This window comes from Gymnoscopelus braueri (assembly GCF_963280865.1).
Source record: "Gymnoscopelus braueri genome assembly, chromosome: 15".
Lineage (NCBI taxonomy): Eukaryota > Metazoa > Chordata > Actinopteri > Myctophiformes > Myctophidae > Gymnoscopelus > Gymnoscopelus braueri.
In genome coordinates, this window is record NC_137620.1 from 47,842,411 (window position 1) to 47,853,943 (window position 11,533).

Below are 11,533 nucleotides of genomic sequence, written 5' to 3' on the forward strand. Positions count from 1 at the left end.
TATAACCACAAACGGTGGAAGTAGTACCATATGTCATAAAAGTGTGATGTGTGTGAGCTTGTACATCTGATATTTTACCTTGTTTGGGGAACAGGGGTCTTCAACCGGGGGTCCGGGACCCCTAGGGGGTCCTCAGAGTTACAACAGCGGGTCCGCCAAATCTTTGTGTGATATGATTTTTTTTTACCGTAACCACTTGAACCCTATAGCATCCGCTTTCTGAGGAGAACTTTAGCCAAAAATAGCAGATCTACAAGCTCACAACGCCCCGCGCTGCGAGGCGTTGTGAGCTTGTAGATCTGTTATTTTTGGCTAAGAGGTATAGGTGTAGAGGGGAAAAAGAGCAGACCACGTAAACAAAAGAAAGTTGAATTTGAAACACAATTTTATACAATATAGAGGAGGGGGTCCCTACTTCATCTCTCTCTCAGCTAGGGGGCCCTTGGCCTGAAAACGTTGAAGACCCCTGTTTTAGAAAGTATTTAATTCTGAGTTCTGGGTTTACAGGGTTAGGAGGACTACTTATCTCCTGAACCACTCTCCTCTCCACATTAGGTTCTGGGACCTTGGGCCTGAAACAGGTTGTGCATTTGTACGTAAACAAACGCATAACTTTGATTGACTGAATACTGTATTTACATGTTTATTAACAGTACAGAGAGACCTCTACAGTCCAGCACCATTGGCCGCCATCTGTTTTCTACGTGTCGAGGGGACCGCACGATGTCTGGACGTTGTGTCGAGGGGACCGCACGATGTCTGGACGTTGTGTCGAGGGGAACCGCACGATGTCTGGACGTTGTGTCGAGGGGACCGCACGATGTCTGGACGTTGTGTCGAGGGGACCGCACGATGTCTGGACGTTGTGTCGAGGGGACTGCACGATATCTGGACGTTGTGTCGAGGGGACCGCACGATGTCTGGACGTTGTGTCGAGGGGACCGCACGATATCTGGACGTTGTGTCGAGGGGACCGCACGATGTCTGGACGTTGTGTCGAGGGGACCGCACGATGTCTGGACGTTGTGTCGAGGGGACCGCACGATGTCTGGACGTTGTGTCGAGGGGACCGCACGATGTCTGGACGTTGTGTCGAGGGGACCGCACGATATCTGGACGTTGTGTCGAGGGGACCGCACGATGTCTGGACGTTGTGTCGAGGGGACCGCACGATATCTGGACGTTGTGTCGAGGGGACCGCACGATGTCTGGACGTTGTGTCGAGGGGACAGCAAAATATCTGGACGTTGTGTCGAGGGGACCGCACGATGTCTGGACGTTGATGTGTGCAGGCAGCGCGACCAGCCAGGAGGGTGTCAGAGATCACAGAGATCACTGCCGGGGTGGCAGTGGCTCAGGGGTGGGGTGGCAGTGGCTCAGGGGTAGAGTGGCCGGGTAGAGTGAACTGGAAGACCGCAAGGTTCCCTGTTCGATCCCGGGCTGGGGCGCTCCCCTAGAGTTATTGTCGAAGTGTCCCTGAACAAGACGCTGAACCCCTAATTGCTCCCGATGAACAGGTCTTGCATGGTTTCCTCCGCCATCGGTGTGTGAATGTGTGTGTGAATGGGTGAATGGCACAATCAATGTAAAGCGCTATGGATAAAAGCGCTATATAAATGCACCATTTACCATTTACCATTTATCAGTGACAGATTGTCGATAAGTGAATTTCTACTCGCGCAAACAAAACAAAAAGAAACTCTGTTCACAATTGTCCTGGATGTATATCTCAGGGTTACCACAAGTTTTTAGAATGATGAAAACTGCACTGAGGCTTACAATAACATGTATCTTCTGTTTTGGTAGATAGCACCGAGCTTGAGCTTGTAGATCGGCTATTTTCGGCGTAGTCTTTCGAAAAGAGAGCAGACGAAGTATAGAGCCAAAGTTCATGTTCACTTTGTATTGAGGGTTTATGTGGTTGAACGTCTGAAAATACACGTTTCCACGCCACCAACGTATTAATAAATCTATGAAAAAGTTGAATCTGCGACACAATTCCACACAATATATAGTGTATAGTTTTCTGCTTCATGTCTCTCTCCCTGCTAAGGGGTCCTTGACCTGAAAAACGTTGAACGAAGAATTCAAATTTGAACACATTAGAGATGAAGTCATTTTGGGGGGAGAGTGAATTATTCCTTTAAAGCATTTAGATCGTCCACATTGTGTGTGGAAACATGCTTCTTCACTCAGGCACTAATGCAGCCTGTGGGGGAGAGGGAGAGGGGGGGGCTGTAACCTATTTAAATATCCCCAAAAATTCCACTTGACTGTTGCATCATGTTCTGTCCGGTTCTGTTTCCCTGCATGTTTCATACTGTATGTGAGCACATTATAGGCTTTGATATGCAACGCCTTGTGATAGGCTGGCTGCTTCTTACTGTACGATGATGACACCGACCATGCGGCAGCCAATCGTCTCGTCCCCCTCCCCTTGCCGACCACATGATCATCATCACTCTCTCTCTCTCTCTCTCTCTCTCTTTCTCTCTCTCTCTCTCTGTCCGTCCGTCTGTCTGTCTCGTCTCTCAATATCTCTCTCTCTCTCTCTTTCACTAACTTTCTGTCTCTCTCTCTCTCTCTCTCTAACTTTCTGTCTCTCTCTCTTTCTCTCTCTTGGTCTCTCAGTATCTAAATTCTCTCTCTCTCTCTCTCTCTCTCTCTCTCTCTCTCTCTCTCTCTCTCTCTCTCTCTCTCTCTCTCTCTCTCTCTCTCTCTCTCTCTCTGGTTTAGAAGTGAGTGTGAAAAGGTATCCTCACACACACACGGTAAGCAACACAGCATGTTGGCTTCAGTAGGGCTGCTGCCAGTATCCTGTCTACACACAGCAATGCCTCAGCCACCGTCCAAGAAGAGAAAGATACTCGTTCAAAGCAAACTTTTAGTTTCAGCTCCTATAATTCATGGCATTCCTTGAATTTGTGTTAGTTTAAAAAGACTAAATCTTTGCTAAAAACATTTCCTATAGTACAAACATGTTTGCTACTTTAAGGTAAAATAAAATGCGCGTCATTAAAATACCGTTCCACCAAAAAAACAAAACACCAATACACCCCTGACCAACGGCATATCATTCTGGTGTTTAAAGGGTAAGACCACTTTGGTAGAGGTTTGGGTTGTGTAGTTACCTTGCCATGATGTAACTCCAAAGGTGGGCAAGAAATACAAAATAATTGCTCCATTGATTAGAAATTGATAATTCAAAATATGCTCCTCATTGACTTACATTGTACGGTAAAACAGCTCTCAAAGTCACTGTTTTAGCACATAAATGAACCCAAACATAGCTGATTCAGACAATATAGAGCATCACCAAACCCAGTACTGTTTGTTTTTTTAATAAAACTGTCAACTTCCTATTGATTTGACTATTTGAAGATCTGGATCCGGATCCGCAGATCCAGTCCAGGTTTTCTACTTGGCAAAATCAACAGGAAGTTGACATTTTTATAAAAAAAAAAAACAGTACTGGGTTTGGTGATGTTCTATATTGTTTGAATCAACTTTGTTTGCGTTTGTTTATGTGCTAAAATAGTGACTTTCAGAGCTGTTTCACCGTACAATGTAAGTCAATGAGGAGCATATTTCGAATTATCAATTTCTAATCAATGGAGCAATTATTTTTTATTTCTTGCCCACCTTTGGAGTTACATCATGGCAAGGTAACTACACAACCCAAACCTCTACCAAAGTGGTCTTGCCCTTTAAGATACTACACTTCAATAACAATCATGAACAGCCCAAATTATCTCTATAATGGAAAAAAAGGCATTCAAAAAATGACATAGTTATAGTTCACCCCCAAAATGACTGAATGAATGAATTTTTCGATGGATTAGTCACTCCATGGAGACTTGAATTCATGGATATGTTTTAGTTTTTGTCTCATTCCTAAGACAATGATTTGATGACCAGCAGCGGTTCCGGTAGGAGACACAAAGAGTCTCCTTTGTGTCTCCTACCGGAACCGCTGCCTACCGGTCCGCTGGTCATCAAATTATTGGCTTATAGGAATGAGACAAAAAACTAAAACAATATCCATGAATTCAAGTCACCATGGAGTGACATGTATTTTTTGGGGTGAACTATCCCTTTAACATTAAATCCTACAGTCAAATTGACAAAGGACCCATGTGTCATAAAAGTTGGTATCCTTTAAAGCCACAGTCCACATGGGTACAAACCGTCTCATGTTAGTACTAACATCTGTACAGGTACAGAACACATCTGGCCATGACAACAACCCCCCCACCAGAGCTGTAAATATTTTGGGTTCAGATTACAGTATAAAGCATGGGGTCTTATACCTCATGGGGCGGACATGCAGAGCCGCACAGATGTTCCCCGATTTATGCTCCGCGTTGCACCGTTGTTGTGTGCCCAAAACACATTAAAGCTGCCCTACGTAACTTCCTCTTCTACCCCGGATTTGAACCCGGTTTCCTGCTCAAGCGCTGATTTTTTTTTTTACCATTGAACTAATAGAGCCGGAATGCTCGCTCAGGAGATACATTGAATCTTCACCGTCAGGTCAAACTTTGTGTCAGATCCATGTGTCTAGCTGAGACATGACCTTTGACACGATCTAAATGTCTCAATAGAGAAGAGCAGGGAGACAAAGTAGACTAACCCCAATTGTATAAGTTATATTGTATTAACATACTCAGGCCCGGATTGGACGGTCTGGCACTTCTGGCAGATGCCAGAACGGCCGGGCAGTCTGGGGCCGCGGCCAACCCTAAAACTGAAATAAAGTCACCAAAAACCAATTTTTCAAGCTATTTTTCGCCAATTAACCGCAATTTTTCGGTGCCCGTGCGCTTCGCGCGTGGCCGACCCCCGCTAAGGGCCGGTGAAGATCACAAATGCCAGGGCCGATTTTCTGTGCCAGTCCGTGCCTGAACATACTCTACCATACAGATTGTATAAGTTATATTGTATTAATACAGATTGAACAAAACAATTGCATTTTATTCAAAAGGTAACATAGTGCCTAATTGTGAGCTTGTAGATCTGCTATTTTCAGGTTGTGACACCATTTTGATATTGCTCTGCTCATCTGTTGAATTATAACGGTTGAATTTTGTGTTAGTTCCTCTCAAAGTTACCTTTTTCATTGTAGCATTCTCTTCTATTGTTATAGTCCTTTTCATTTGTGACAGACAGACAGACAGACAGACAGACAATATTATAAGAGCACTTGAATATTAATGGCAGCTATAAAACATAATCACGTTCATTTATTTCATTTCTGGGGTCAAGTACCTCCAAGGAAAAACATTAAACGGCTAATTTGTGGAGAGAGAAAAAACACCATTATTCAAATGAGAACACACACACACAGGCCTTAATAGAAATTAGTGCCACCATTAAAGTTCTCTTTTAAAGCTACAATCTGTAATTTGTATGTCCTATACCCGGGATTTGAACACGTCTCCTGCACGAGAGACCAAATTCACGGATCGAAGCTTTATGCAAGGCTGGGGCATTTTCTTTCCACCATCCCTGGCTGCTGTCATCCGTGTAAATGAGCCCCCCCCCCCCTCAAGAGGAGTCTAGGGGGACCATTTGGGCCCTAAAATGCCCCCCCCCCCCAAAAAAATACATCTGAATTGGTGTTTACTTTGGTGGCTTAATTTACACTCATTTGCTATAATTCCAGCTATGATGAAATAAAACGTGTCCCAAAGTGGTTCCATGTTTCATTGTCTGTGACATTCACAAGGACAACGTGGGCTACACTGACAAATCTGTGGTTTTATTGTAACTCTGAGAGTGTACAAATGGAACCAAATGGACCCGAAAGGGTCCATTTGGTTCCATTTATACACTCCAGGGAAATAGCACTTTAGGGAGCATGCGTTCACCTCTGAATTGACAGTTGATCATGTATTCATGAGGAGAAAAAAAAATAAAAGACTGTTTTGTTTTCACGTTCATCAAATTGGTGGGATTATAGATAGAATACAACGTTTGAATATGTGTCGGTCGTGCACTGCACATTTATAACATTAATAATGCTCTGCGTGTTTCTCTCTGAAAGGTTCTAAAATGCATATTTTCCTGACATTTTTTATATTATTTTTGTTTATTATATATAACATTTAATTGTTTTAACACACACCTGACAAGACAAGGCAATTTTATTTGTACAGCACATTTCAACAGCAAGGCAATTCAATTTGCTTTGCGCAGAACCACTAGCATAGGAAACGCAATTCTAAGATGACATCAGAATGCATAAAACAAAATAAGTTAAAATGTACAGCTACAGTGCAGAAGAAAAGAGAAAAAGAAAGATAACTCAATCAAAGGCAGCAGCAGCAAACGGAAAGGTCTTTAGTTGTGTTTTAAAATGATTAAGAGTAACATGTGATGTCGTGCGTTGCAGTAGAACGGCAAACTATTCACTGCATTAAATCACAGGCTGAAAGAACTGCTGCTGCAAGTTTAAATAGATTCCTTCTTGTAAAAACCTAATCGTCTGCTTGTCATTCGGCGCCCTCTGTCGCTGAAACAGTGGAAGTGCAACAGGATTCACACAAGTTGACATCATTCAACAACTTTAGAATAAAAACATAAAATGTTTAATGTAACGCCTTGTGATCCTACAGGCACATGAGAATAAAATATGATGTTGTTCGTCTCCTCAGACTTTGCCTCTCAGGATGACATGATGTTAATAATAATTATGTAATAAAATAAAATAAAAGATAAGCATGAATTGACCTCAAGTGTGAAATGAATTATTTACACACATACAGACAAAATGTCATAAAAAACAATAATCACATTGTCTGGAGGTCAGGAGGTCACATGATTTCAGAACCAGTGGTGGAAGAAGTACTCACATATTTTACTTACGTAAAAGTATCAATACCACCAGTGGTGGAAAGTAACTAAGTACATTTACTTAAGTACTGTACTTAAGTACAATTTTGAGGTATTTGTACTTTACTTGAGTATTTCCAATTTCCAATACTTTTACTTCTACTCCACTACATCTCAGAGGCAAATATTGTACTTTTACTCCACTACAATTATTTGAAAACTTTAGTTACTAGTTACTTTTCAGATATAAATTATGATATAATGAAACATACATTAACTACTTTAAACCTATTTTAAACCTATGCTAATTGAAAATAGCAGATCTACAAGCTCACAACGCGTCGCATCGCGACGCGTTGTGAGCTTGTAGATCGGCTATTTTCAAATATTTAGTACTTTTACTTTTGGTACTTTAAGTACATTTTGATGCCAATACTTTTGTACTTTTACTCAAGTATTTTTTTTATTCTGGACTTTTACTTGTAACAAAGTATTTTTATATTGCAGTATTGGTACTTTTACTTAAGTAAAGAATTTGAGTACTTTTTCCACCACTGAATACCACCATGTAGAAATACTCTGGTCTAGTCTGGTATTCAAAATACACAAAAGTGTACACAACACTTGAGTACATGTACTTAGTTACTTTACACCAGTGTTTACAACACAGTCCTCTCTTCGGTTGTCAAAGTCTCTGTGGCGCAACAGGTTAGCGCGTTCGGCTGTTAACCGGTTAGCGCGTTATGTTATTTGTACAATGGCAATGTAAAACATATTTTATCATGCCAATAAAGCATGAGAGAGAGAGAGAGAGACAGACAGACCTCTGCAAAATATCCTGCAGGTTTTTGTCACGAGCCATAAATGTATTTGAACGTGAATTACAAAAAAACAAAAATTGTATGGTGATCGTTTTGCTTAGAAACATATTAACACATTCACTGCCAGGTATTATTTAATCAATTCCTCCGCTGGTGCCAGCGTCTTTTGCCTTGTTTTGACGATCTTTGGAGAGCCGCGGAAGCCACGACGTGCACGCGGACGTAAACAAAGAGTGTCTGGGGGGTGGGGGAGGGTCTCGTCTATCCACCTGAACGAAAACATTTTTACCGCGATCGGCCATTTTGTTGCTATCGCCCGTTGAATATGGCTCGTTTTCACCGGGAAAAAAATCCAACTTTTCTACAAATCCTAACATAGGAGTGGACGAAGGTGACGTTTTTTTGGTTTGACGTCACATCCGTCCATTCCTTCAAACAGAGTCGAGGGATCATTCCTACGTTGCGTTAGAGCGCCCTCTTGTGGAACTTGGCAGGCCATGTGTTGCGGAGGAGAAACTGAAGACTGCATATGTTGATGAACAGCCTACACCAGTGGTGTTCAACCTTTTTCATGCCAAGGACCCCTAAATTGATATACATTCGGCCGCGGACCCCCATTTGAAAATGTGTTGTGCCAGGGACCCCCAGAAGCAAAGATATCAGTTAATTTCCGCTTTAAAAAATATAAATATTCAAAGATATGCACACTTTTTCAAGATTTTTCAAAAATAGCAGATCTACAAGCTCATAGCGCGGCACTCGGTGCCGCGCTATGAGCTTGTAGATCTGCTATTTTTGAATAGCCAAAACGAAGTGGTTAAAAATGATTGTGACGCTATGTTAACTCATTTCGCTGGGGACCCCCTGACCACTGGTGGTCCCCGGACCACCGGTTGAAAACCACTGGCCTACACCATCAGTCAGACGGGTACTGGGATGGACTAGCGAGCCAAAGACAGCGATACCTATCGAAGAAAAGAAAGGACAGTAGTTACATCTCGGTGTGAAGGCTGCATCCTAAGCATCTGTATCGTATGTTGAATTTGGCTTGTGGGCCTTTTGTGTTTCAGTGTTAACGGATGGAATTTGTCCCAAAACGTGACACGTGACCTCATGCAACTTTCACGTTTCACGCCCGTATATGGAGACCGCTTGAAACCGGATGTTCAGGCCACGAGGCTTTCTGAAATATGACATGTGGATCTGTGATGTCAGTCACCTATGACATCATCAATGACGTATAGATCCATAATTCAAAGAAAATAAAAATAAAAATCTCTGAAAAGGGAATCCAGTGAAGATGAATAAATAGAACCGAACCCCCCTCCCCTCTTACTCACTGGGAGTGACAGTAAGAGAAATAGTGTGAAAACAATTCACCCATATAGTCTTGAACACGAGCACCTCTGTTCTTTGTGACACTGTTCTTTGTTGGCAAGGTTTACATTTTCAGTGACCTAATAGGGGAACCAAACGGGTTCGGTCGTCACATCTGTACGACAAAATGTACCACTGGACTGTTGCTCTGAATGGAGCGCCGGTAGGAGACCACCGTATTGCTGTGGCAGTGGGACAGAAGGTCTACTCCATCGGTTGGTTCGTTAAGGTTAACGACTGTATGACGACCGACATGCAGGTCTTCAACACAGTGTCTTTGCGCTGGACGAAGTTGCCTCCAGTGTCGACCGCGAGAGGAGAATTTCCTCTAGACGTTGATCTCAGGTACTTTCACGACACGGCCGTGTTGATCGACAATCTCGTCTACATCTCGGGTTTCTTTAACAACCACGACACATTTCACTTTACACTTTATGCGTTCAACGTGGAATCCCACAGATTGTTCAGGCCAGAGGTTTCAGGGAATGGTCCAGATGTGACACAATGTAAACGTGCGTCCGCCTGTGTCTTGGGGAAGGTCATGTATGTCTGGCTGAGTGGAAGACACACAAATGAAATCTACAAGCTGGACACAAACACTATGGTCTGGTCTTTAATTAACGCCAGAGGCTCGCCACCACCTCCTATCTATATGCGTGAATCCGCCAACATCGCCAACGTCATCGGGACAAAGATATATGTAGTTGGGTACGGACTGCTGCACGGAATGAACAGGCACTACATGAACGTGTTCGACATAGAGACCAACCTCTGGCTGGGCTCGCCTTGTGCAGCATCTTTTACAGACACAGGCAAGTATGAATGCGTCTTTGCCTACAACGGAGAGCTGTACATGTTGGCGACAAGTCCTTTGCATGATATGACAAAAGATCTGTGGAAGTTAAATCCGGTGACCTTCTCCTGGAAGAGGATCAATCCCAAGGGGAAAGTCCTGCGTACAAGTATTAGGAATTGCTGCTGTGTGGTGGGAGACCGTATCGTCATCTTTGGAGGATACCGCCAAAAGATATTAGCTGAATATTCTGATAATGATAAACTGCACATCTTAGATATAAAACCTAGTCTGAAGATGTTATGTAAACTATCAGTTATTCAGTACGGCCTGGAACAGTATGAACTCCCAAACGACATCAGATGGGAACTGGCAGCCATGAAATCCAAAGAAAGACAATGTTGTGCCAAGCACCGCCCCTTTCACAAATACTGTGAATACATCAACGGGACCTGAACCATCACAAAAGTTCACGACCGCATGATACTGATGTATTTTCGGTTTACAACTCCAAAACAGAAGCCATTCTAGTCGGCACACCCCACACCAGGTTCAATCATACCGCATAACAAGCATCACCTTCTCTGGCTTTCCCCTCCCATCTGTCTGGAACAGCCTGCCGGAGGCCCTGCGGGTCATCGAATCAGTTGACATTTTTAAAAGAAATATTAAGACACACCTTTTTAGTATTGCTTTTACCTACAGTAGGTGTCTGCATTAATCCAGCTTTTACTTTGTTTTTATTGTTGTTCTTTATTTTCTTGTTTTAGTCTTATTCTAAATGTTTTCTCTTCTATTTTGCTGTTATCCTCCAGGGTTTTTTTTATCTTTATTTTTAAATCTATTCTGAGAAGCACATTGAACTGCACTTGATGTATGAAACGTGCTTTATAAATAAACTTTGATTGATTGATTGATTGATTGATTGTCGTCACCAACCTGGGTGTAAGAATGGACCCCCACCTCAACTATGAGGCCCACATCAAACACCTTTGCAAAACCTCCTTCTCCCGCCTCAGGAATAAAGCCAAACTCCGCCCCAACCTCACTCTGCCTGATGCTGAAAAGTGAGGCCACGCCTTTGTCTCCTCCAGGCTAGGACTACTGTAACGCACTTCTCATCAGGATCCCTAGAAAGAGCCTTCACAAGCTCTGATACATCCAGAACAGCTCTGCTAGGATCCTGGTGAGAATGCCTAAATACAAGCACATCACACCCATCCTCCACTCACTGCACTGCCTTCCCATCTCCTCCCAGACAGAATACTGTTAACCCACCAATGCATCCATGGTAATACTCTGAGGGGGAGACAGTGTAGGAGAGACAGACAGTAGGGCAGCTGAGAGAGAGACAGTGTAGGAGAGACAGTAGGACAGCTGAGAGAGAGACAGTGTAGGAGAGACAGACAGTAAGACAGCTGAGAGAGAGACAGTGTAGAGACAGACAGTAGGGCAGCTGAGAGAGAGAGACAGTGTAGAGACAGACAGACAGTAAGACAGCTGAGAGGGAGACAGTGTAGGAGAGACAGTAGGGCAGCTGAGAGAGAGAGACAGTGTAGAGACAGTGTAGGAGAGACAGACAGTAGGGCAGCTGAGAGAGAGACAGTGTAGAGACAGACAGTAGGGCAGCTGAGAGAGAGAGACAGTGTAGAGACAGTGTAGGAGAGACAGACAGTAGGGCAGCTGAGAGAGAGACAGTGTAGAGACA

The 11,533-nt window shown here is 43.2% G+C and overlaps 1 protein-coding gene across 1 annotated transcript; it reads left to right on the plus strand.

Moving 5' to 3' along the window:
- Positions 1-9,159: 9,159 nt before the first annotated feature.
- Positions 9,160-10,281, plus strand: LOC308101609 (kelch domain-containing protein 3-like; the record flags this gene model as incomplete). The annotated part of the gene is made up of 2 exons (XM_080451029.1): positions 9,160-9,575; positions 9,660-10,281. The coding sequence occupies 2 exons, from the start codon at positions 9,160-9,162 to the stop codon at positions 10,279-10,281; spliced, it is 1,038 nt and encodes a 345-aa protein (XP_080307155.1).
- Between the last annotated feature and the right edge of the window lie 1,252 nt (positions 10,282-11,533).